Source organism: Photinus pyralis, unplaced genomic scaffold (assembly GCF_008802855.1).
Source record: "Photinus pyralis isolate 1611_PpyrPB1 unplaced genomic scaffold, Ppyr1.3 Ppyr1.4_LG1, whole genome shotgun sequence".
Taxonomy (NCBI): Eukaryota; Metazoa; Arthropoda; class Insecta; order Coleoptera; family Lampyridae; genus Photinus; species Photinus pyralis.
In genome coordinates, this window is record NW_022170249.1 from 2,562,170 (window position 1) to 2,588,922 (window position 26,753).

The window sequence follows — 26,753 nt, forward strand, 5'->3', positions numbered from 1 at the left end:
TTACATCGAGTGAGTTAGGATATCCCTTGCACTATTCCTATATTGCTATCGCTTACTTTCGGCATGAGTGCTCGGCATATGCTATCCATTATATAATTAATATTATTCGATATGCAAGAGTGCGGAGGGTTTATAATGGCTAGTCCCCTCCACTAAACAAGTTCAAAGTACTTGGAACTGGTGGTCAATGACACCACACATTCATCCTAAGACAACTTCGTCCCTCAGGGAAATCGGTTGTTATGACTTTTATTTGGTTTTCAATGTGGCAGGGTCGTTAACCTCTGCGACCTCTATTTAGTTTCAAACTCACCATCGGACGACCTTGACGACACTGGAAAATCGTCTTATGGGGTTTTTTTCGTGAAGTTAAGTTAGGATCCTCCATATATGGCTACTCACAATCAATCAAATTAACGATTTTATTTACGAAAGGTATTTGATTTCTTTATTTCCAGCATGTACATAAAATTCTGTACACATGAACATCCCTGGTTTGCTTATAATAAGTGTGAACTAGTATATAAATGCCAGGACTTTTAATAATGGAATAATAGATAGTTTACGAAAAAATTCAGAAACTTTCATCGAAGTTATGTTTGATTAAAATATCAAAAACAATTAAAAGTACTTATTAAAAAACTCTTAAAATCTCTGCTAAAAATATATTATGGCAATTACAGATAATCGGACAAAAATACTCAAACGATTTAAAGTGAATTCCAAAGTGGTTCGTTATGCAGTACTCATGTAGGAATCACATCGTTTCAAGTGTGATAGGTTCATTTGTCATGATAATTATAAGTAGGTGCTAGGCACTATAAATATTTCGGACAGTTTATTTTGCTTAAGAACAATGTCAACCATGTTCCGATTAGTACTTTTCCTAACCGCAGTCACCTTAGCAGCGGGTAAGTTATACCATTTTGAAATGAAATTGTATGTTCACAAATGTTTTAACATCAGGTGCAAAACTACAGCGCTCCACACCTCCGAGACTTGATGGAAAAATCGTTGGTGGTAAACCTGTCAAGATTGAGGACTATCCATACCAAGTATCTTTGCAGTATTACGGCAGTCATATTTGTGGGGGCTCCATAATTGGACCAAACAAAGTACTTACTGCGGCTCACTGTACCAGCGGGTATGAGAAAGTCTTTTAAGTTAGTACTCGAGATTAACGAATATTTTACAGCTCATCTGCTAGCTCACTATCAATTCGTCACTCCAGCACCTACAAAGGTTCTGAAGGTGTCGTAATAAAGGTGGCCAGTATTGCACAGAACCCAGCCTACAATCCATCTACAATTAGTGATGACGTCACCGTATTAACTCTGGCTGAACCCATCAAGGATTCGGATATCGGCAAACCGATCGCAATGGTAGAAGCGAACGCAACAGAAGGTGATCGTGAGGCAGTGTGCACAGGATGGGGAACCCTATCATCGGGAGGATCCTCTCCTCGGCAACTACAAGCCGTTGACGTTAAAGAAGTAGACAGGAAAGAGTGCAATACAAGCTACGGTGGTGGCATTACCGACACCATGATCTGCTTTGGCAGTCCAGGAAAAGACTCTTGTCAGGGAGATTCCGGTGGACCACTCGTAGTTGGTGAGAAGCAGGTTGGAATCGTCTCCTGGGGTTACGGATGCGCTCATCCAGAATATCCCGGTGTGTACGCCCATGTTGCTCCTCTCAGAACCTTCATCGATCAAAACTTATAACCAGTACGCAACCCTTTAAATACTAATAAAAGCTAAATTTTCCAATATTTTATTTATTCTGTCAACCTACCTCACGTCACTAACCTGGAACAAATGTAATATCTCGTGTAATTGTGGGCGATCAAGGATGCTATATAATATATAATATTCAACACCATTGATTATACCAGAAAACGTCGAGTATGTAGGAATCCCAGTAGATAATTTTATCAATTTGAGACACACCGGTGGTAGTTCATCAAAGAAAGTTTATCAATTTCGAGATAAATTTAAATCGTTTTTTAACAGCAGAGAAGGAAGCGTATCATGGCAAGCAAAGCAAGTTACAGAAACAGATAATTTAATTGACTTGGAATGCAACCTGTATCTATTTTATAATTTTATATTAGTTAAAGAAAAATAAAACCGATGGCCGCAACAGGACTACAAGTCAACAGTTATAAAGTCCTACGTCCTGACCGCTATCCTTTACCTACCGTAAATGCGGCATTTGCGAAGATAGCCAACGCCACTATCTTTTCAAAAATTGACCGTGACCAAGCCTTCACCCAGATACCTATCAATTCTGCCGCTGCCGACTTACTATTAACACAATTAGAAGCCTTTATTGAGTTCACCGGCTTCCATTTGGCAGCCCTGCAGACCCAGGCATCCCTCAAAGGCTTATGACAGATCACAGATCTCCTAGCTGGACTTCAAGCGGTGGTGGTACTACAGGACTCATCAGGGGTGAGGACATTGCAACTCATGACGAGCATTTGCAGGTCGTCCTCGACGACAATGCTAGGTGGTTTAATAAGAAACCGGTGCCAATGTTGATTTTAGGCGAGGTCTTAACCTTAACTTGGAATTATGCTCGTACTCAAAAGAATTTAGCGTAGAAATCCACACGAAAAGACGAAAAACCAACAAATTTAAAAATAAAGTTGCAATTCACCTCATGGACAAAATTTAGCACACAATTAATCGCTCTTTCTCTGAACGTGCGGAACCAGGAATAATACTGGAAGAGGAAATCAAAATTAATGCGTCCTTAGGCTTGGTCTCTTTGATTAAAATTTGACCTTTTTATAGGATGCTGTCGATAAAATCCTTAAATGGAAAAATTCAAATTTCCCCTTACCTTACAACTAATTTCAACTAATTTCTCAGCCTCTTAACTATTAACGTAGGTAACTGGCTCCCATCCTTACTTACCCATGATTGATGTGCATCCTGAGTTCATACCTGCCATTTAGATGACTAATCCCTTTCTTCGGATGAATTCCATAACGTACATAATTACACGTACGTAATTACAGCAAAGTCACATTTAAGCTATTTAGTTTCTATTGTCTACCTCCGTTACGAATATAATGGCTAGATATAATGGATTTATTGGAAGATCCCTCTTTAGTTTCTTCCTCGTTAGGAACATTCGGTTAAGCTCGTCTAATATAATTTTAAGTGCATAGTTAAGCATTTTACATTTCAGCCGTAAATTTCCAAGGGGATTGTTACAATGTAAAATTTAGTACCAAACTGTAAAGCATTTAGCTACCGATAAAATGGATATCCACAGTAGAGCTAATTGCAGAGGACGGCCGTTTTAATAGCTGCCGTGTGTTGTCTTTTAATGGAAAGTCATCATACCGGCTGTTAAAAACTAGCGTTGTAGATAATTTATTAGTGTCATTCCAATGAATAGTGAACCTTTAATTCGGTGCAATTACTTCCAAAGTTGCTTTCGGTTGTTTGTGATGTTAAGTAAATTTCAGTGTCGCAACCGCATTTAACGAGACAAAATGCACGTAAGCTGAAAGCAATAGCTTTAAAATAAAATGCCACAACCTCAACCTCGGTCGTCTGCGTAATGCACCATTAATAGAGGGTGGTCACCCCCACCCGAACTTCACGTTTGCATACATTATGCACGAAATAAATACTTCTAGTTTTATTCAAATCAAAAACTAAGTTATTTGAATAAGAGAAACTGAAAATATGAAATTTGTGCATATGACTTGCAGGCACGCTAGGAGGAATTTTCAACTTTCAACTTTATGTCTCTAATTCTCGCACGTACATTTTGTGTAATAATGAAATTCAACTGCGACCTACTAAAAATTAAACCCCGTAAACTTTGCACGTTTCGTAGACCGAATAATATTTTCACTTCGTTACTGATGTTTTTAAAACGAGAGTCATTTGTAACGCGTATGGAAATTGTAATGTTTGTACAAAAACGATAACTTTCGCATTACACATTCCCCACATCGTTAGTGTCACGAAAACTATCGAATTGCCTGTAACTTTATTTCACTTCCTGTGTTCAATTCTAAATTATAAAGTGAAGTATTCCGATTAAACATTTTGAGCTGATTCAAAAACTTTTTCAAGAATATTTGGGAGTACAGCGTACTTAGTTGAGATATCTAATGGTATAAAGTCAAATAATAAAATCGCTCGCCTATTCTGACTATTGATTCTTTGGACCACGTACTGAAATACGAATATGATCTTATTCGTTATTCCTACAAAAGTTTCCCTTTTAAAACAAACTTCAAACGCTTTATGTATATTTACTTAAACTTAATTCGTTACGTGTGTATTTTTAATTAATTCGCATTCGTTAATTAATACAGAAATCATTCATTCATTAACAAATTAAACCTTATTTTGATTTATTTTCTATCCACGTGTGCCTTTGTGTTATTTACGCACCTTCTACGGTGAAACACGTCGTCCATCATTTTAGTTTTTTCCCCTTCAGCTGGTCCACGTCCACTTTCACTTGATATTACTTATTGGGTCAAAGCTTAAAAATGCGGTACCTATAAATATTAGTGCAAATAGTGGGAAAGCAACATTCGTTAAATGACAATCCTGGGTGCAAAATCTGCGCAAGTCGCGGCTGCAGAGTGCGTCGTGTGTTCAAGGCAAACCGTCCACTATGTGGATTCCGAAGAAAGAAATTACGCGAAGAGCGATCCATCATCTCTATCAAGCCACCTTCACGCTGCGGACGAAGATTTTGGCAGAATTTCCGAGAACACAAGAAAGTTGAAAATTTTCACGGCGTAACACATACTAGGATTCTGTAGCCGGTCCGTGCAAAACGCAGATGGAGGACTAATTCCTTTCTTCTTAACCACCACGACGAGCGATCTCGATTATTCCGGTCACCAACATTGCTTCGACTTCGTCAGCGATCATTCGTTCCTTTTCTGGGAAACAATTATCGGGGGACCTCGGAAGAGTGTCTCTTGGCTCAGCGGAAGTCGATGAAAAGTAGTGCCGGTGAGGGACGGAGGGATGTGTTGATCTATTTTCTTTTTTTTACCATTATTGTATGTATAACAAAAAATTCACGCGCGTCCGAGGTTCGAACCCGAGGTGTCACGTTTAAAGTCAGCGATCTAGTCATGTGCGTCAATCAGATGGCAGTGGTAGTTTTAGTTTTATAAAACTGTTTAAATTTTCAAAATCTTCGACCACCCACCACCGCCGCGCCATCCGCGAAATTGGTGCCAGGCCAGGCGGGTATGCTATTAGCATAATACGTAACTATCTAATATCTAAATATCAACAATAATAAAACTGTTTAAGAAAATGTGCCACTATGGCTCTCCTACTATACCTATAGCGAAGTTCATATTTGGAAAATAAATGAGTAGCTCGCAATTTCCAAACAGTGCTCTTCTCTTACCGTCATCTTCAACCATACTCGCTAATTAACGAGAATTGCTAGGGCAAATTGCAATTAACCCTTTTAGTGCGCACTTGCACAAATAGCGAAATTGTGAATGTCTCACTAATTTCATACCTCGTGCCTTTTACAGAATTCATAAGTGCGAGTATATAATTGAACGTAAAAGACGCCCACGTTTTACCCCTCATTAAGGAACTAATTACACTTGTGAAAATGGAACGCGAAACCTATAATTTCTTTTCTGTTTCAGAAGCGACGGAGAAAACTTTATAACGGAGGGGCTGCGAACTGCCCTGGCCCGACTGCGACAAAAATCAAGTTCCCCCGGTAGCCAGTCGTCCCCATTCCAGCAACCTATCAGCCCATCACCTCATGTAAGTTTAATTTATAAACTGAGTGTACAGACACTACCGATCTGATATAGGTAATTTGTGTATAAGATGCTAGGCCGATGAATTTCTAGGTACGAACTAAAGAACATGCTAAAATTGGTGATTTATTTAGGTAATACTACTGTAACTGGGAAAAAGACTCTTGTAAATGTCAAAACACGCTATCAATTGCGAAGAAAATAATCGGTGGATAGAAAATGCGTAGCAATTCGCGAATAAGAAATGTAAACGTATAACAGTAATTGCATAGTGCGTATACAGGGTCTCTTATGGTAGCTGTTCATTAGACAATATCAATTGAAATAGTATATTGAAAGACAAGTGTTACAATGCGACCTATTGTAATCCGACTATCTTGTGGCACGAGTGCCGACGCGAAGCGTAGCCACGAGTGTCCGCAAGATAGGAGTATTACAATAAAGCATTGTAACACGCGTTTTTCATACTATTTTTTCTATTTCGGTGCTTTAATTTAATTAAAAAGATCATTATCAGAAACTATAGGGAACATTAGAACTAACATGATTTATGTTGGGAACACTTTTTATGCCGTTAAGTTTTAGGTTGGCAGCGTAGTAAGCCTGACATTTTTAATTTGCGTACTTTCCATTTATTTTTTTAAAATGAATTCAGAACGTCCGGATACTCCCCCTGAATTACGTAGCATCGCTAACAATGCGGTTGACAAATTACTACCCACGAAGTCGCAGGCAAAGTACCAAAAAGAGTACGAGATATTTAGTGCATGGTGCGGCACGAATAAAGTAGAAGCGATAAGTGAAAACGTTTTATTGGCATATTTTAATGAAATGAGCCTCACTAAAAAATGCTCTACAATGTGGTCGAACTATTCGATGCTTAGGACCTGCCTTTCCATATACAAAGATATCGATATATCAAAGTTCGCTAAGCTTCATGCATCTTTAAAAAGACAATCGGAGAATTACCAACCAAAAAAATCTAAGATATTAGACTCCGATGATATTAATAAATTCATCACTGAAGCTAGCGACGATTTGTTTCTTGCAATGAAGGTATTATGACCACCATGCATGTTCACTTCTAAATTTATTGCTTTGTAGGTCATATTAATTATCGGGTATTGTGGCGCATGCAGGCGTGATGAATTAACAAATATGTCCGTTAATGACATACAGTTTAAATCCGATACAGTGGTCATCACACTCCCTAAAACAAAAACCAATATTTCCCGAACATTCGTAATTACGAACGAACCATGGATACACTTGATTAAAAAATATGCCCAATTGAGACCTGCCAATACCATACATAGACGATTTTTCCTGACGTACAGAAAGGGTAAATGTACGGTATCACCAATGGGAATCAACAAGATTGGGGAAGTTCCCAGAAATATTGCCACATTTCTTCACTTGCCCAATCCTGGGCAATACACAGGGCACTGTTTCCGCCGATCCTCTGCAACACATCTTGCTAACCAAGGTGGGGACCTCCTTTTAATAAAAAAAACATGGGGGATGGAAATCATCTGCAATTGCGGAGAGCTACATCGATGATTCCTTAGCTAAGAAAACTAAAGTGGGGCAGATGTTTTCAAGCAGTTCACATGTTGAACCCTCATCCTCTGTAACATCATCGATAAATACTATTCCTCATACTATCACCTCATCATCGATACCTCAGCAACTGCAGGAAACTAATTTAACTTCTACCTCGACTTCTACTCAAAACCATAACATTGTTTTATCTGATCAGTCGGTTCCAGGTATTTCAATATCTGCAAGTGACAATGCTACAGTTACAATAAAAATGTATAGTCATTGCAGTATTAAAGAGGATTAAGTACCTAACCTATACTTACAGAGACTGACTGCAACGTTTTTTTTCTAATAATTATTTTGTTCTACTGTATTACATAATCTTAGGAACTCATCCATTAGGTAGTCCATTTGCCATGAGTTAATTATACCTATTTCAAATTGTATTTCTCATTAAACGTTCGTTATTCTAGTAATAGTATTTACCTTGATAACTTTGCTTTTACTTAGAAAGCTACGCATTTTCACAGCAGATTTGCATACAAATAGGTTATAAGCCCGTAGCCCGTACCCGTAGCACTAACTAGCACAGGTACGTAGTAAAGTAAATGCTCTTTGAGCTTTGAGCATGCACACAAAAAGCGCGCGAAATTTGACAAATTTGCATTGTATTAATGCACACCTACAGGTTCAGCAGTCAAGCATATTTGTCACCGGTGACCTGTTAGGTCCACTGTCAAAACACCTCTTAATCCACACCTACAGGTCCACCGTCCATCTCAGTTGATTAAAACTGTTTGACGATGACATTGCTGTAATTGGTGTTTTATTTACAACAGATTCAAATCGTCAACTTAAGTACGAAGTGTGTGTATGCTGTACAAACTGGTCGGAAAAGAGGTACCTTTGATAGAACAAGATACTGTTTTGAGGCAATCTATTGCGGCTCATGAAAGCCACCTCCGAGGTTTCTGGCCACTGGAAGGACATACGCAGATATGAAATTTTCGACAATAATTTCACCTCAAGCCTTAAAACTGAGTAAATGGACATGGAGAATGGAGAACTTACCATTGATAACTGACAGATCAACCAGGAATTTGTACACACCTACAAGTTGAAGGGTGAGGTGCACCTGTGATCTGTCAACTTTCACGGCAGGGGTTGTCATTTCATAAGTTACGAAAACTGACAGTTTTTTATGAGGCGCCGTTTGTGCCATAAATATATTTATAAAAATAATGGGGATATACAGAAATGAAAGCAATATATAATATAAATCTCATTAAACTATTAAAATATATCACACATTTCATATTATATATCAATGCCGAAAAGAAATAATTCACATCGCATTTTTATCCCTATCCGCTTTTATTTCCATCACCGCAGTTTAAAAATATCCATCAAATAGCGTGTGCCAAAATGTAATGTTGGTTGCGGTCGGTAGCCGCAGTTTCTATATTCAGCGGCGCGATGTGATTCGCGCAATCAGCTGTTGGTTGTCTTGATGATTTTTGCGGTTGTTTTCGTCAACTGGCAGTAACAGGTGAAAAAAGTGCAACATTTAATTAGAATAATTTTAATTCGCAATCCTTAGACATTCAGGTAAGTTTTTCTAGCTAGTTTACCCGTCGACATGTAGCTGTAGCCTGTAACCTTTATTTATTGGGCACCTTATCATCATTTATTTATTTTGTTCTCTGCATGTTCCTATTTACGTCATTGCAATAGACCTTTTCGAAAATTTTGTTGAAAATTGTCAATGTTTCAGTCCGACTATGGAAATTCAACATTATTTTGAAGAAATAATTGTGGATGTTGATCAACTGGACTACTTATTAATGCACAACAATCATGATGTCAGGCTATTAGAAGAAGGTGGTCTCAAAATGGAAAACCATTGCCATGCTTTTAGTGTCCTGGTCAGTGCTTGTGAAAATGTTCCTGAACTACATGCCAAGCTCTGCAGAGTATATACATTAATTTGGACTTTACTTCAGATAGTGGAAAATAAACTGGAAGGTGGAGTAACAAGTAATGATGGGTTCCATTCTAATGGGGAGTAAATTTTTAGGCTGTGGTTTACCTGACTGGCCATCATTCCAACTAAGTCTCCTACCTACACAATCTGTAGGCAGACCAAGCTATGATATTCAATATGACCAGGTAGCGTTCTTGAGAAATTTGGGCATGTCTTGGTCTGGGATATCAAAAGCTCTTAAAATATCAAGGCGGACCTTGTATAGGAAGAAGGCAGAATGGTCCTTTGAAAATATTGAAGCTAACATTTCTAACGAAGACTTAGCAGTATTAATTCAGGAAATTTTAACTCAAACGCCAAATGCAGGCGAGGTANTATGTACAGTCTCTTGTAAAAGTAATGTCCCTCGGATACCTACCACTGTAGCATAGGCAACCAACATCCCAGCCGCCTAGTCCAAGTTGGATTTGCGGGTGTGCGAGGTAGCTATCTAATGCGGTTCATTTTCAGCAGATATTCCCATTTAGCCAAACTAAATACTAGTTAGTAGAATAAAAGTGAATGCCATCGATTTATTAGCTCAAAGGATCTGCGCTGCACATCCTTGGTTTGGTGCAGTAAACATTTTTACATTTCTTACAATTGGTTTGGTGCGTTTTAAATTTGCAAATAGTTTAGCTAGAGACTATTAAGACAAAATAATGGCCTTTCACTTTTTAATTTTTTGAGTAGGTTTTCTTCTAACGAAATAAAGGTGACATTCTTGTCCTTTAATGACATTGAAATTCCAGTGTCATTAATAATTACTTGCGAGTAGGTCTCCTCATGGAATGCGATTAATTGCCCTACAAGTGCACTGTGCAACAATACCTTTCTTTTGTAACTAGCATCAGAAATTAAATGATATGCATTTGTGATACTTGGTCGTGGTTGATTTAATATCGAATTTAGTTTAGGAGAGCTTTTACGTTGCATATTTTTGAGTAGGTAGGCATATTATAAGGATATTTAGTCCAGGTTATAGGTATATTTTTTGACAAAAAAAATTAGTTACCAGTTAAACCGGCTTTTTCATGCAGGTGAAATGATTAGAAATTAGGGAAAAATAATTAAAACAGCTGAATTTTTCCGCGGGTGTCATCCCGGGGTTTGAAAGGAGTGGGAGGTGGTAGTTACAAAAGGAACGGCATTGTCGCGCTTCCAGTGCAGATAATCGCATTCCATTAGGAGGCCCGAGTAATAATAATGAGACATCAATTTCAATGTCAGTATAAAACGACAAAATCATCACATTTATTTTGTTAGAAGAAAATCTACTCGAAAAAATTAAAAGTAAAAGGTCATTATTTTAGCTAAACTATTTCCAAATTTAAAACGCACCAAACCAATTGAAAGAAATGTAAAAATTTCTATTGTATTAAACCAAGGATAGATTAAAGCAGCGCAGATCTTTTGAGCTAATAAATGCCATTCATTTTCATTCTACTAACTTATTTTTAGTTTGGCAAAGTGGGAATACCTGCTGAAAACGAACCGCATTAGATACCTACCTACCTCCCACACCCGCAAATCCAACTTGAACTAGTCGGCTGGGATGTTGGTTGCCTATGCTACAGTGGTAGGTATCCGAGGGACATTACTTTTACAAGAGACGTACATGTGCTACTGAGATAATGTAAACGTGTCGCTAGCAGGAATTGCTATGAATTTCTCGCCAACTTAAAACTGTATGTAAATAGATCTCCATAAAAACAGCAACAAAAGTCCATGGTTCTTTGCACGCTTGCAGACATTTTGCATAGACGACTGTTTGACAACAAAAGGTAAAGTTACGAATAATACGAATACAGCGGTGAATCACAATCCGATCACTTGTCACAAAAATAATGTCGCATCAGGAATCGTTTACAACTTACAAGAATGGCCATTTCATTTCCGTAAATGATCATATGTTAGGGTGTCTGTAAGCATTTATTATTAGCCCATGATAAAGGTAATGGAATAAATACCGTTCGCTTTTCTAGGTTAGAATCCACTTGGTTTTGTTGTGTATAACGTTGACAATGCATTTATTGTTTAACCTCGTGTTTAAAGGTGGGTTCATAGCTCTCCGTTCATCCGTTGCGTTGATCCGTCAAACGGATAGTACATTTTGTTAAGGTTCATAGCAATCCGTCCACATTGTACATTTGCAACGTATAACCATAACCTAAATTTTATTTTGTACTGTACCCTCCGTGATTTTCAGTATGAAAAAATGGTACGAAAATAAGAACACGTTGCTATCTGAATATCACCGTGAAGAACGAATAGGCGAACACTGTTAACGTACCAAACATAACCTCACTCTTGTTAAAAACGGACCAACGGAAACGTAAATGTTCAACTTCAACCAACTTTTCCGTCGTAAACGGACGACGTACGATTTAAAAATTTGCTGCCTTCTGATTGGCTAACGGACAAACGGAAACGTATGAACGGAGAGCTATGAACTTACCTTAACACGTACAATTACTTGAATATTGGGAATTCGTTTACGCTGTACTATGAATCAATAAATATATTTCTCCAATTTGATTTGACATCTGCTGTTGATCTGTTGAAGTTCAAAGTTTAAATATGGAAGTACCTACTTGTACTAACTAGTAACTGCCAACTTAAGAGATTAGTTACCAAAAAAACGACTATAATCACTGTCTTTGTGCAACTGGTCGAAAACAGTTGTACAAAATCATCATTGTGACACCGAAATAGAAAAAATTAGTTACCTAACTGTCCTTTTCAAACTACTAAATTTTAATTTCAAATATATAAAACTACGCATTGATCCGTTATATATTAAATTAAACACAGAATCCTATTTAACAAAATTGAACCAGAGCGTCCGAATAAACAAACCACGCATACGCGATCAATTACAAATTAAACAAACATCAAGAAATTTTAAAATTACTTACAGATTTCGAGTTACAAAATCCCAATAAAAGCTGGGTACACAAGAACACTAATTACTAAAGGAAACAATGCATTTAACTGATATGTTACGCACAAAAACTTGTTCTTCTTAATTCATTTTCCCAAACAGGTTGTAGATACGTTGATTGTGATATTTGGCTGAACGCAAAAATACGTCACCGATAAGTCGAACGGCTGTCCATACAACGTGGATTTCAATGAAACTGCTATTCCCAGAACGTACTGGCTTCTGTTTGACAAGTTTGTTTAACAACGACGAAAGGCGACTACATTTGCCACCAACTTAAACGTAAACACGTGTGTGTTCTCAAATTTCAGAACATCCCTCCCTAGATAGCATTGAAATTTCTCGACCAATTAAGAACCGTTAGTAACTCGATAAGCCACAATCAGCAACCTGCGATAGGACACGTGTTTTGGTCATGTACGCGAATTTTTACTCGGAATTATCTTAAATATAACATTTCTACGAAAACAAAACAGTTTTTTACGGTTAAAAAAACCACCTTATCGCTAGCCAATTACATTAATAAATACTCAATAAATCAAGTCGGAGCGGTCGCAATTAACAAAACAAATCGATAACAGACATTGAGATAAAAATGCTCTTAACCTTAATTCTAAGAAATGCCCTTTCTTTTTACAATGAAATAAATAAACTAGATCTAACCCCCAACGTCCAAGCTGACATTGTTTACACGGCAATATGATTACGAAACTGGTAGTCGCAAAGTTTACAGTAACTCACAAAAAAAATTACCACTACAATTCGTCTCGCTTATGCAGGTGCGGCTAAACCTAAATAAATCAACCCCTGAAACTGATATCTATTCTGGGCAAAAATGCTTGCTTTAAAAGTATCGTATATAACTCGCTATTTATTATCGTTCTATCTTTCTCATGACGCACAACTTATGCGTGGTATCATAGCAATACTTATTTTTAATAAGAGCTGGAAACTGTTGGCGGTTGGTAACAACAGGATGGTGCACCCACTCACAACGCCCCAATCGTGCGAGAATAACTATCGGGTAAATTTTCCATTTTCCAGAAAATTTGTCTTACATCTTACACAAGCTTGTCGTGTAGATTTCGAACTCCTCAAGATGATTTTACAAACCCATCTGGGAAGTAACAATATGATTCCGATTAACCACGTTTCGATGGAACTTCCAGTTGCAAGTACATTTTACTTTTTTATAGAATTTTACATTTGAAATTAATCAATCGAAGCAAAAAGTCTTTGTGAAACATTTTACATATTAGCTTAACTTCTCGTGTAAGTTTTTCAAGTGTTAAATCAGATCAATTCTCTATTAAAAAAAAATTATTTAGACCGAGAAGAGTATCGGAATTGCAGACTAACGTTGAGTAGGTGTTCGGTTAGAATTTAAAAATGTATTATTTTGGTGCTTTGCAAAGGAATGTACGTACGTAGTTTTACTAATCAATTTCGTTTCGGCGTGGCAGTGAAAAAAATCGATCGCCTTTCAACTGTTGATTAACAATGGGTATGATAATTAATTGACCTTAAAGGTTAAGTTACAATGGGAATTAAATTGTTTCGGAGGGTTGTAAATTCGTATTTTCCAACCGATCACCAATTTTAAATACGATCGGAACAGTAAAAACGGTATCCAAAGTGGCGGATTTTTTATTTAATTTATTTGCCTAGTAAATTTATCGAGCGATGAAAAGGAAACTTCTAAAGTATATCTATCAAAAAATGCGTAGCAGAACATTGAAATGATTACTTGCCGGTTTTTAACCTCACCATTAAAAAAATTGGGAGGGTATTGAAATCACTCTAAATTTAGATTTTAAGATTTCACCAGATATTTACGTTTCAATGTACCAGGAGTCCAAACAAGTGCTTTTTAAAAAAAGTCTGTGTATTGTATGATTTTTGTCATCAAGGTTCAGCCGAAACTACCCGAGCGATTTGGTTTAAATTTGAAACAGATGTTCTCTTAAATGGTTTCGAGAGCCGAAGCGATTTACCAAATCCCTTTTTGTCAATAGAATCGATATTTATTGAATTACGTCTACTTTGTAAGGAGTAAACCCATTTGGCTGAAGTTTTGTACCAATGTTCTCTCTAATGGTCCTGAAAGCGGGGACGGAAACGATTGGAAAATGGGAAAGGCCCTTGGGGCTATCAAGCTTTTATTTATTACGACCTTCTGCAGGGGCACCTCTAAAAAGCGGGTCACTCTGTAATTCGGCGAAAGCCTGTTGAGGGCCCAATACAAAAAAGGGACAATTTTTTTTGATTTTGTTTGATTCCTGGTGCGCCAAAACGTGTATTTTCTTCAAAAAGTGTGGGGTTCATTTTTTACCCTATTGCAATACTTGTACTTCCTTTACTTACCGGGCGGGTGGTAAAAAAATATAAATCCAGATAATTTGTTTTTGTTTGTTCAATGAAAATTTCCTTGTTTCGAGTTAACCGGTGGTCATTTCCAGTATAAGTCAAAATTTAATAGTGTTGTTTCATTTAAATTACAGATTTACGCAACTTCAAGGTTTTGATAAGTCAGTGTTGAGATTTTCCAGCGTTTCGTAACCCAGATGGACCCTAAGATTCAATGTGTTTTTAATTATTAAAAATAAAGTTTGTTGGAAGATGGTAATAGAAAGTTACAAGTTTTAATTTGTGTAATTTAAGTTAGGTAGGTAAGTGTTAATTGAGTCGTGATAATACTAATAGTAAATAAATAAATAAAAAATACCAAAAACCCAAGCAACCTCACAAATACAACATCAAGAACAAAGAAACACCATAAATACAAGTAACGCAACATGCACTACAAAGACAGGTCCGCCCAATAAAGTTACACGTCCTAGCACAGTTAAAAAACACAATTCCTTCTTCACAGAAACACACCACGTTATCACAACCCACTCGTATTCAACCCAAACGCAAAGCCAAAGAAACATTTACACAATAAACTCCATTTAATAAAATTACAGGAATTATTATAATGATTTTTTTTTGTTTTGTTTTCCTCTTTCCTGATAGCAAAGTTGGCTATTGTGCCCATCAATAGCTATGTTGGTAAGTATGACACTATCCCTAGATTTCCAATGTGCCCGTGTGAATTTTATTTTATTTATTTAATTATTTATTAATTTTTTTTTTTAGGACCCTACATAACTTCACCAGACACAGACACTAATCGTTACTTGATTTTAATCCGTGCGATTAGTTAACCAGGCTAGACTTGAGTTCTCACAAGAAACACCGACCATAATAATAATAATAATTTATTGCCCAACAGATATACATATCCAGTTACAGGACAATATGTCTTATTTGGAGAGTGATGAATCATATGCCATTGCACATGGGAATAATTTTGGTGCCCAACGTGGGGCAATTGCATTTTGCGACCGAATGAAGAGGCACAGCAGTATATTATGTATAAAACAGGAAAACGAACGGATAAAGTAATTGCTGTTGATAACTGCCGGTGGATGTCACTTTAGTATATATTTGGATAAATCACGCAAGTAACATTCCTACATAATTATGACTGTGACGTAAAATCCTAAACTCCCACTATCGGTAAAGGCATATTGCATAGTCAGTTTTGGGACTGGCAAAGGATGGATTATACACTATACACGGTGTACACCACGATTCATATTCATAGAATATTTTGTCGTGGGAACGTATAGCAAGAATAAATTGCCATGAATTTATATTCATCATATTCTAACACGAGGGAAGTAAAACAAAGTATTATACCATCTCGCTGACCTCACCTACGAAAGTTTCTGAAATTAGTCTGACCTTTAAGCCAATATAAATGTATTTTTAAATCATGAATACCAACCGACCAAATTCCCCCCCACTTTCTTTTCCAACAAGGTTTAAACAAAGTGTATGAGTAGATCATCATCCAGAGAACCACAACTGACCAAATTCTCTAAAGAAATGAGAGAACGAATTCATTTCCTCTAGCTCAATTGCTCAGCGAACAAGTTAGTTAAATATATGTATGGTGCATATAATACCATCACAATCAGATTTACAAATGTAAAAACCCAAGGCCATTGCAAATGTACTGTGGCCCGGTTAACCCTTGATAATTGCTTGAAAAATCATTACATGGTACCAATGTTCGACCATTAAAGGCCCTCAATAGTTTTATGGCGTAAGTTTGAACGTGGAGCAGTATTTTGGCGCCCAACGTGGAGTATGTTCCAAAATTACGAATTTAGAAATTTGCCTAACTGTTGCATAAACTTTTATCGCTCTTTTACGTTTTACAGTTACTTATATTCACAGTTTGAATGATTTTAGAGTAATTCGTTTTGTGGACAACGGTTACGAGCATCCATAATACAGTAGTGGCCATTATTTTTAGAAGACGACCCAATTGCAATCTATTTTGTAACGCTCGTTTAATAAAAAGTAATAGTGACAAATGTCTACCTTAGTGTTAATAGCGTGTTGCATGTGCTGCTTTGTAGGGGATATAAAATATCTGTAGCACGCCTATTATTTTCAGACCGCTGAATTAATTAGATTTAACTACAAAGAAGAAATTTTAGTAGGAAACGGTGAAACAATACAGAGGGTAGATAAATCTTATCGATTTTTGTTCTTATCTCAGTCCCTTTCGTGTGCTTTTAGCATTACTGCTAGAATTATGATATTTCCTGATGGAAGTGAAATTTGTAAAAGAGAAATAAAAGTGCATACTTCAGATTTCGTAGAACCTGTCATGCAGTGAAATTAATTGAGCGTGCTGTAGAAAGAAGGCACGCAAGAATACAATTGCAAGATGAAGTGAGCGTCAATAAATAAAAAAAATACGTACATGCATTCATGCGAAGTATGTTAACCCCATCCAGTCTGTCAAGTGTATCGGTTCAGGGAAACTTTATCCATTAATCGGAGAATTGAAACTTACTTTGTTAGAGCTTACGTAAACGGATTTTCAATTAAGTTTTCAGAACAAAAGTAATTTGTGATCGCTTTATTAATGCATTTTGTTTGCAATCGGTTAACACTGGCGACAGTGCTATTTCTGAATTAATTATTTTTATTGAAACAGATTTAAAAATTAACGTTAGAATACGATTGGTTCATCAGCTCTTTTGTTTGTTCATCAAATAGTTCAAAATCAACGTCATCGTTTATCAAATTGCTTGGCATTTCTAAGTGCCTACTTATACAGTCCGATTTTAAACTCGGCATCTTTCTACGTTTATTTACTGGAATTGGACCGTTATCTTATAGCTATAATGTAATTCTCTTTTCGATTTGGTTATAGCTTCTGCTTGCGCCATCTCCTATTAGGTACAGTGTTTATCATCATCCTCAGTATCTTGAAAAATTTTGAGAAATCTATCTACAGGTTTTCTTGCGCGACGTTTTAATTGCAGTGGACGAAGGCACATCGCGTTCCATTGCAAAAAACCACGAGTGGAATGCAATCTATGTAAAACGCTAGAGCACAAGGCCAAAGATTGTCAAAGAGAAAATCAACACTTCAATCCTAGACCGGCGTCGGCCTTGGTGGCTAAGATCGACACTAGCCAAGGATACGGCGCAGCAAATTCCCGTTATATTAGGGCACGTTTTAAAGTGGATGTCCGATCGGAAGATTACCCTTTGGGCTAAGGGTCGACTTTTATTCCCCCACAGTCTTCAGCATTCGTAAACGTTACGTCCAAAATTGATTTAAGACGCGATGTTTTTATCACCAATTTATCGAGTAAAGTTTTAACTATTTCCACAAAAACCCCAACCGCAAGATGCGAAACGTTCGGTGAAAATTATCACATGACTGTAACATCAAAATTTACCAAACAAGACATTAATAATTGCATTCAACCGAATTTGTCGCGAACTAATATTACGATGTTAAATGAATTTTGAGATTGTTTTGCGCAATCTACGTCGGAGTTAGATAACGGCGCCGAGATGAAGATATTGACTAATGACGACATAGCCATTGTTTACCGACCCTATAGATTATCTCATCTGATCTTTTAGATAATGGAATAGTTAGGCCGTCAAATTCTCCATATGCCAGCCCTATCCTGTCGATAAGGAAAAGGACTGGCGAATATCGAATGTGTGGAGGATTACAGGTCGCTTCTCGTTAAATTAAAAGGACAAGAAAACATTTACTGGTCTCGCCTAAGCAAGTGGGTTCTATCAAATATCGATGGATAAATCTTCAATTGCGAAAACTGCTTATATACCGCCGGGGGGGGGGGGGGTATGAATTTTTCCGCATGCCTTTCGGCTTAGCGAACGCGCCAGCTCTACTTCAGAGAGCCATATGTAAATGCGGTGCTAAGACCGTTGAGATTTGGAAAAGTCTGTACTATAGTAGTTGTCTACTCACTCAAGCATTTTAGAATGTATCTGTTGGGCTTGAATTTTACACGGTAACCGATTGTAAAGCGTTAAGAGCGGCCTTTTCGAAAAGCGATATAATACCTGGAATCGTTCGTTGGTGGTTGTCAAGCCAAGAATTTGGCCGATTGGGCCGAGAATGGTCCGTCTAGACGTCCTGAGTGCGAGACCGGTAAACTCCCACGACGAAGAGGTGGAAAATCCGTGCGCGGCTCCACTATTTATTTTTTTACTCCGGATCTATTTAACATAAGAGTCAAAAATTTCAATGAGAGTTGGTCAATGGTACATGCAGTTAAATTATAGTATTGGTCTTTTGTTTTCTTTTTTCAGCAGTTTTTGTGCGATTTCCGGAACGCGCGAACGCGCAATGGAAATTATTATTTTTCAAATAATCGACTTGATAGCGCCTTGATATCGTTCTAGAAAATTCGCGTAGGAAGGCTCTGAATCTCGAAATATGGATGACGGTTGTATCGGAAACTACTACTTGCACCATGACCCCGTCGTGTAGATATCCTTCCATTTTCGAAGAAGATTCTATTAACGGTTGCAGGTTCCCCCTGTAGTTGGAAAAACGGACCAATATTTTTACCGCGGTACCTAGGAGCACTACTTTTAGTCTAAGAGCACATTTTAGCATTAGAAATGCTTATGTTTTGTGTATGGGTATGAAGTTACCAGTTTCGTCAAGTAGAAAAGAAGACAGCGGTGTCGCGTCAAGAGTTGATTGTACCGTACTCGGCGACAATCGGTAGATTAAAGAAAAGTGGCGGATACTGTCGATATGGTACTTAATTATTAGTGCGCAATTGTTTTGGTAATTCCAATCTAAAATTCTCGCACATCTCCTTTAATAGGATTACAAGCATGATAAGGCTTATTATTCAGAAAGTGTACGTGATGCCGTGTGAAAAAGTCTTATTTGTGTTTTACATATGGCGTTATACGGTTATCATTTCCAATGGTTGCATGGATTGCGAAATGTGTACATTTTTTTAAAGTTTTATTGCTGTTGATATTTGGATATAAGATAGTTATGTATATGCTAATAACATATTCAAACGTCTGGCAGCAGTTTCGTGGATGGCGCTGCGGTGGTGGGTGGTCGAAGATTTTGAAAATTCAGTTTTCTTATTAATGAACCTTGCTTAATTTAATTTAATTTATTTATGCAAGACTTTGCGGTATATAGACTTTAAAAGACTCCATTAATTACACGTAACAGGCAATTTATAATATCATAAAAAAAGGCTATCACTGCCGTCCGATTGGCGCACATGACTAGATCCCCGTTGTAACGGAATTTCTGTATACAGGAATTTTTTTAATTGAATTATTGAATTCCAGCGGAATGTACCTACGCTAAATAGGTTTATACATTCTGCGAAATAGTCGGGGACACATTTCAAGAAAAAAGGCACCCCTATGAATTCAAGAAGCCTTAATTGCCCTAAATTTTCTAGAAGTCATCGGCAAGCATATGGCAGGAAGTGGTATTCTTACTGAGGGATCTGTCAAAAAAGTCTTAGAAGGCAAGGCCTACTCAAAAGGCATGAGGGTCCACAAACTAACTCTCCAGGTTTTATGGTGCCACATCTATCCGTAGTTTGTTGATTACCTGGACGAGCACTCATTTGGTGACGGACAAGATCTCAAATTGGCTGCTACAGATCCTAACTCAATAAGAAATTATTTACGGTCTGTGAGCGATTTCTGAAGGAGTGCTGTGAAGAGGACAAGAACTTTGCCTTGTGGTGTAGCTTATCAATACTTTGGCCTCAAACCCAAAACCTGTTTCAAAGAAGAGGCTCCGCCTCGTAAGAAGACAGATTCTTCGGATGAAGATGCAATATTCCATTTGATGAAAACATTTCATTTGATGTCACAGGAAGCTTTTGACGTTGTCTCTAACATCGCCTCAAACGACAGGGATACACAGAATCTCTTCTTCGTGCCAAAATAAAAGGCTCAGAATTGATGCAAAATTTTGTTGAGCAGCGTTTGGTAGAGTTGCATGGCACACCTGTGTTGAAGTGGTATTAAAGAGGCGATCTCCTTTAGGCGTTCCAGAGCAGGATTTGTCGTGCTCAAAAGCCACCCAAGCGAGGGGTGAGCCTTGGGACACAAGTGCTGGGGAGGGGGGAGAGTCTATTTTATGAATTGTCGTGGTAGTGTGACTTGAGACGTATTTCAATACGCAATGACATTTCTTCTTCAAAATTTTCATTATTTCCACTAGAAATTATAAAGTATTTTCAAAATTGTTTCTTTCATTAAAATGTTGTTTAATTATAATTATTTGATCGACCTCTTCACCATTGAAAACCCTCATCCCGACGTTTAAAGTGCGTTAATTGTTCCACGCAGGTGAAAAAACCATGCATGCGCATCCGGTTTCAGACGCCAACTTGAATACACGACTTCCGGTGCAAAATCCGGTTTGGCAAACGGCAGATTCGGATTCAGTGGGGTCGAAATAGGGGATATCAGTCGTTTGCTCAATTGTTATCCGATTTGCTTCTTGAATTCCGATATTTTAAAATGTGTCCCCGACTAAAAGTGGATTGTTGTGGTTTCACTTAAGTACATCACATTCGCTGCTTGTGAATGTTCCACTGTTCTGTATCGCGTACGGGCGGGCGGCGCAGCGGTTCGAACCAGAACCAATTGCATGTAGAGGCCCCTTACTTAGATCCGGAACAAAGTTGGGGTAACGCTTATGCGCTCGATTCTCCGTCGTCTGTCTGTCTGTTGCATCGAGATCTCGGCAACTGGGCCACCTATAGAGACTTCGAGTTTTCCCTAATTAATAGCTGCTATGGTCTATATTTGCCCGTTGCTCATCATTTACAGTTGTGTTACGCGGCAACACTCACGAGTGGGTTTGGAAATTTTTTTTTCATGAAATGCTTAGGTACTGTTCCCTATACACGCCATTATACAGGTATGAAATAGTTAGATAGTTAGCGACAGAGTCCGAGGGCATCCGAGGGTTAAATATCGTGTAATGCCTGAGGTGCCTACAAAATTTTATTTTTCATAATTCCAAATAATGTATTTCCAATATACAAATGTAATGATTATTGTTTTCCCAACATTAAAGTGCTTCGTACGAATCAAGTAGCATCTTTTTTTGTTACATAAAATAACTCCATCAATATATTAGACAGGCCGTTTGAGGGCATAATGAGATGACAATCCATTATGACCTCTCTTTACGCCCTCGGACCTCATAGACTGCTTTATCCAATAACTTTGACGGGATCATATTTATTGGGAAAAACGAGGGGTAATTCACGCGAAAAAATAGTGTACACCAGACAGACTTCAAGTGATATCAGATGACTTCAAGTGACTTCATAATAATTTCAGCTGATTTTTCAAGTGATTTCATGTGACTTCAAGTGATTTCAGATGACTTCGAATGATTTCAAGTAATTTCGTTATTGCTAAATCAACAACGAAGCTAATGCTGCCTTTTGTCTTTAATCCCTAAAGTTTTTACAGTTTATAAAGCGTATAAGAACACCAACTAACAATATTTACACTTACATTTTGTGCTTAACAGCATTGAATAAGTAACTTATTCAATGTTAACACCTAATATAATATATATATAATATACAGGTTTTATCAGTGTTTTTTAATTGTTTTAGAAATACAACTATAAAAACAAAACAACAATCCTAAAATTATAAAAACAGAAAAATAAACTTCTCTTTAAGTTCCTAAAAAATACAATAATAAATACAAAACAATTCTTAAGGATAAATAAAAAGCGAGCTAAAAAGTTAAATTTCTATTAAAGTTTAATTCAAAGTTTTAGGTTTTTTTTGGACTTCATAGCTTTGTAGAGGAAAGTCGCCTATTATCGCATACTTTTTGAAATTCGTTGATAAAAAATACTAAATTTTTCATAATCACGTCTACCTCTGGTAAAAGAGTTGCGGAATATCAGTTCTTGAGTTCTACAAACCCATTCACCTATAACGCCACAAAACTTTTCAAAAATTTGAAAACATGTTAGCCATGCATTTTTCAGAGTCTCAATCTAGGTAGCATAATATCCATTGAGTTAGAAAACAAATGGAGGGAATCAAATGCTTGGCCAGACGTAGACCACGGGAACCAAAAGTGGCCTCTAGCTGTGATTAAAGTACCACACCACTTCCGTTATCATTAGCGTCTCACTTCAGTGGCGTAGAGATATAATTTTCTTTCCACTGATAGGAATAATAACAAAAAAACATATAGAAGGAGTAAAATACATGCTCGTGGTAAAGTAAACAAAATAGACAAGGATGGGAAAGTATGCAGATTTAATATAATCATTGATTACAAATCTAAATATACATCGATGTGTTCCAGTAGTATAATTAAGGCCAGTTTACTACAGCCGCTACAACTTGACAACTCCCATTAAATTCACTGTGTTGATCAATAGCTACAATTTACTGGTTGGTCTCAGGTTCGTTACAACGGCAGAGAGATTCAATAATAATTTATTGTTTACTGGTCTCAAAATGTATCCGCACTCGTAAAAAAACTTACACCTGATATCCATATTATAAACTCACACGTTTAGCTGCAAAAACAAGTTTTGATAGTACCTACTGCATATTTGATGAACATTTTCCGCCTTTCCGATGCAACCTTTGGTCGAAATCACAGTCAATGAAGCGTTGTGAGCACAAAAGCAAATTTCAAGAGCTGTTCTTGAGATATATTTACAAATGTTAGGTAACCATTTTGCTCGAAGTACTGGTTCGTTTGGAAAACTAAGAAACATAAACTGGGTACCTACAACCTCGCCTACAACATGATAAATGACATGCGGCAGTTAGTTATTTATATAAACCAGAGCACAAACCGATCCGAAATTATTAGGTACTTTAAAATGGCAAATTTAATAAAATTTGAATTTGGTGGAAAACTGACAGTGGCAGGACCCGCGTTTTCATATGTCAAATAATGTCGGCAAAAATGTACCTTCACGGGAACCTATCCACGCGAGTGGCCTCTATCTGTGGCAACTTCCGTCTACAAAAATTCTTACCCCCTCTACCATTATATTCCCTCCATTAGTTTTCTATCTCAATGATAATATCGCACAGTGAGTGTTCTTAATATCGCACCATCCGATATTAGGAACATATTGTGAAAAAAAATAGCACTAGCCAGATAAAACCTTTATTAGATGACAGCAGATGACAGCAACTATATTTAACAAAATCTTTGGAAAAAAACAAATAAAATTCGTAAAAATCAGTCTTCTAAGGAAATTATATATAGGTACCTCTTAAATAAATGTAGAAAGGGTTAAAAGAAAATAAATCACGTATCTAAACATAAATCACAAACAAATCCTTCAATTTTATCAACACCTGCGCACTCCTCATGAGCCCAACGGTAACATCCACTGCATTTTATCCAGTCTTCTCCTCTGATATCTTGGGAAAAGAGGTTGGTACAATATACACACTCGGCATCTTCTTCATCTCCATCCATGTCGTCTTCTGATTCTATAAATTTCACTTCCTCGTCGTCATTCTCGCTAGATGAACTTGAAACTTGCCTCTTTTTGGCCGTCTTCTGTTTGCCTTTTGCTTTGGATAGCGGAACTTTTTTCTCAGTTGCCTTCTCGTGTCTGCTCTTTGTTTTATTTTTCAAATTTCCTCCTTTCATATTTCTAGGAGTAATCTTCAAATTCTTCCTTTCTAACGCTAATTCAAGTTCGTTTTTATATGGAGATCCTGTTATTAGTGCAGTAGAACCCCGTTTTCCTTTGCTTGTGGTAGGAGTGGAAGAACAACTCGGTTCCTGTTGAGATTGTTTGAGGCGTAGGACAATTTGGAGCTATATTTTCATTATCGCTCTCTTCTTGTGATGGTGGTGGAGTTCTTTCTCTTTGTGCATGTATGGCAAAATCATCATCCCTGAACATGTGTCTATTTACAGGGAAGATTCCACACTTCCGGAACCCATTCACCGCCACTTCTACACTTGCAGCACGCAGGTAAGATTCACCCATTAATTCTGCTATTTGGTAAGCGGTCACCAATCTGCCTGGATTGTGCTTGAGCCATCTTTCAATCGCCTGAGCGTAATAAGTCTTGAAAGGGGACATAAAAGCCACATCAAGGGGTTGCAGCTTGTGTGTGGACTGTGGAGGTAGGCAGACAATGTGGATGTAGTTTTCACGAGCTATATTAATTATATCAATATTTCTTGTATGGGAGTAGTGGCCATCTAAAATCAAAACAACTTGGTCATCCACGCAAGGCTTCACATGTTTTATGAAATGATGAAACCAAGCTGTGAAAAGGTCTTGCTGTATCCAGCCAGAGGGGTGACATTTTGCAATGGTTCCTGGGGGGGCTCCATCCAATAGCTCTGATTTCATGTTCTTCCTAGGAAACACTAGCATAGGCGGTACATACATATACACCTGTCGCATTCATGCAAGTTACTACAGTGACAAGTGCTCCTCTTTCAGATGCCGTTAAAGCGCCCACTTGTTTCTTACCACGCAAGCTAAGAACTTTTGAATGCTTATGTTGAACGGTGGTTATGCCTGTTTCGTCAACATTGAACACCCTTGCCGGATTCAGATCAACTTTCTTGACAACTTGCTCCAGGAGGTCAAAAAATTTGTCACAATTTTCTCAAGTTAACCCCTTAATTCTTGCTGATGAGATTCCTTGAGGTTTTCGGAATCTCAATTCCGGGTGTCTCTTGAGGAATCCCTTAGGCACTTCTTCCCAGCACATCCCTTGCCCTCAGAAAATGGATGTTTTAAACCATTTCTTATGGCCAGTTGAAATGATAGTCTTCTTATGTCGGAGGCAGTTAGTCCAAAAAAATTTTTCTCCCAGTCAAGGCAATGATCAGCTAAAAGTTTTTCTAGATAATCAGGTAAAGCCGACTTTCGCCCAAGCTTTAAAGCTATCTTCTCATCTACAGGTTTCTCAGACTTTACATAATCTCTTAAAGTACTACGCGGTACACCAAATGTTTTTGACGCTTTCAAGTAGCCCATTTCTTTATGCCTAACTACCTCAAACAACTTGGTAGACGTCTCCTAATATCGCATATGCGATATTGAGATACCACCACTATGCGGTTTTAGGAGACATAACCTTCATAAACTCACTAAAGAATTTAGATGAAAAAAATGAATAAAGGTTAGCAAGTTATACATGAATAGAAAGCATCCTCTATTTACTGATGTATTACAAATTGTAATTCAGATTAATTTACCTTTTCGAACTAAGCAGTCTGCATTAACATGCTCTCAAATATTCTGACAGCCACTGGCGGAATAAACGCAGATTACAACTTTGTGTCAACGATTTGAGAACTGTAATATTCACAGAAACCTTAGCAGGTACTTCACTAATGATTAACATATAAACCGATAGATGGCACATTTTGGTTTTTAAAATAACTGACTATGCGGTATTAGGAACCTATGCGATAATAGGTGACTTTCCTCTACTTCTTATCAATCTTGGACCTCTCTTTTGGCTCAAGGTACATAGGCACGTGCCCAGACATTGTAATAGGGCACATCATCTCTTTTTGGCCAAATATATTTGTCTGTAAAAACTTGACTTCATACTTGTCTGTCAGTTCATTCGTAACTCTTCCCATATACCATGTATCGTCATAGTACAAGGCGTAATACTTATCTTTGTTAACAGTTACTTCTGCTGAAATTGCCATCTTTCCCGCGAGGCATCTCACTATAACAGTTCTGGTGTGGCTGTTCGGTCGGTGAACAACCAGCACAAAGAAGATTTTGAAACAGTGTAACTTTTGCCCCCAACATATACTTCTAAAGTGTGTTTGCTATTTGTTTTATTACTTTTTTAATTCAGGTGATCATTGAAGCTGATTTTTTAATTCTGGAGATAGTCTCATCATCTTCGCCTTCAACATTTTTGTCATCTTTATTTTCTCCAAGGCTGTTTAATAAAGTTACGTCAACATTTTCGGTTTCATTAACGGAAGGCTCAATATACCATACCAAATAGCATTACATTTAGGTTAGTAATTATCGTGCAAATCAAAAAATAAACATGGAA

The 26,753-nt window shown here is 37.4% G+C and overlaps 3 protein-coding genes and 1 long non-coding RNA gene across 6 annotated transcripts; 2 read left to right on the forward strand and 2 right to left on the reverse strand.

Moving 5' to 3' along the window:
* Positions 1-895: 895 nt before the first annotated feature.
* LOC116174379 (trypsin alpha-4-like) lies at positions 896-1,730 on the forward strand. Its single transcript, XM_031492296.1, has 2 exons — positions 896-1,144; positions 1,196-1,730. Exons 1-2 carry the CDS (start codon positions 942-944, stop codon positions 1,722-1,724), a joined length of 732 nt encoding a protein of 243 aa, XP_031348156.1. The 5' UTR covers positions 896-941; the 3' UTR covers positions 1,725-1,730.
* Positions 1,731-6,806: 5,076 nt separating this feature from the next.
* LOC116174417 lies at positions 6,807-8,474 on the reverse strand. Of its 3 annotated transcripts, none has more exons than XR_004146129.1 (4): positions 7,811-8,474; positions 7,648-7,755; positions 7,465-7,563; positions 6,807-7,410 (listed from the first exon to the last, which is right to left on the reverse strand). It is a non-coding gene; the product is annotated as an uncharacterized LOC116174417 (long non-coding RNA). The 3 variants fall into 3 exon arrangements; XR_004146126.1 differs by having other exon boundaries at positions 6,807-6,992; positions 7,041-7,563; XR_004146124.1 differs by having other exon boundaries at positions 6,807-7,563.
* Positions 8,475-8,945: 471 nt separating this feature from the next.
* LOC116159893 lies at positions 8,946-9,929 on the forward strand. The gene is made up of 3 exons (XM_031472983.1): positions 8,946-9,349; positions 9,402-9,679; positions 9,888-9,929. Exons 1-3 carry the CDS (start codon positions 9,106-9,108, stop codon positions 9,927-9,929), a joined length of 564 nt encoding a protein of 187 aa, XP_031328843.1. The 5' UTR covers positions 8,946-9,105.
* Positions 9,930-24,000: 14,071 nt separating this feature from the next.
* LOC116159902 (PHD finger protein ALFIN-LIKE 6-like) lies at positions 24,001-24,351 on the reverse strand. The gene has a single exon (XM_031472994.1). It carries the CDS (start codon positions 24,349-24,351, stop codon positions 24,001-24,003), a length of 351 nt encoding a protein of 116 aa, XP_031328854.1.
* Between the last annotated feature and the right edge of the window lie 2,402 nt (positions 24,352-26,753).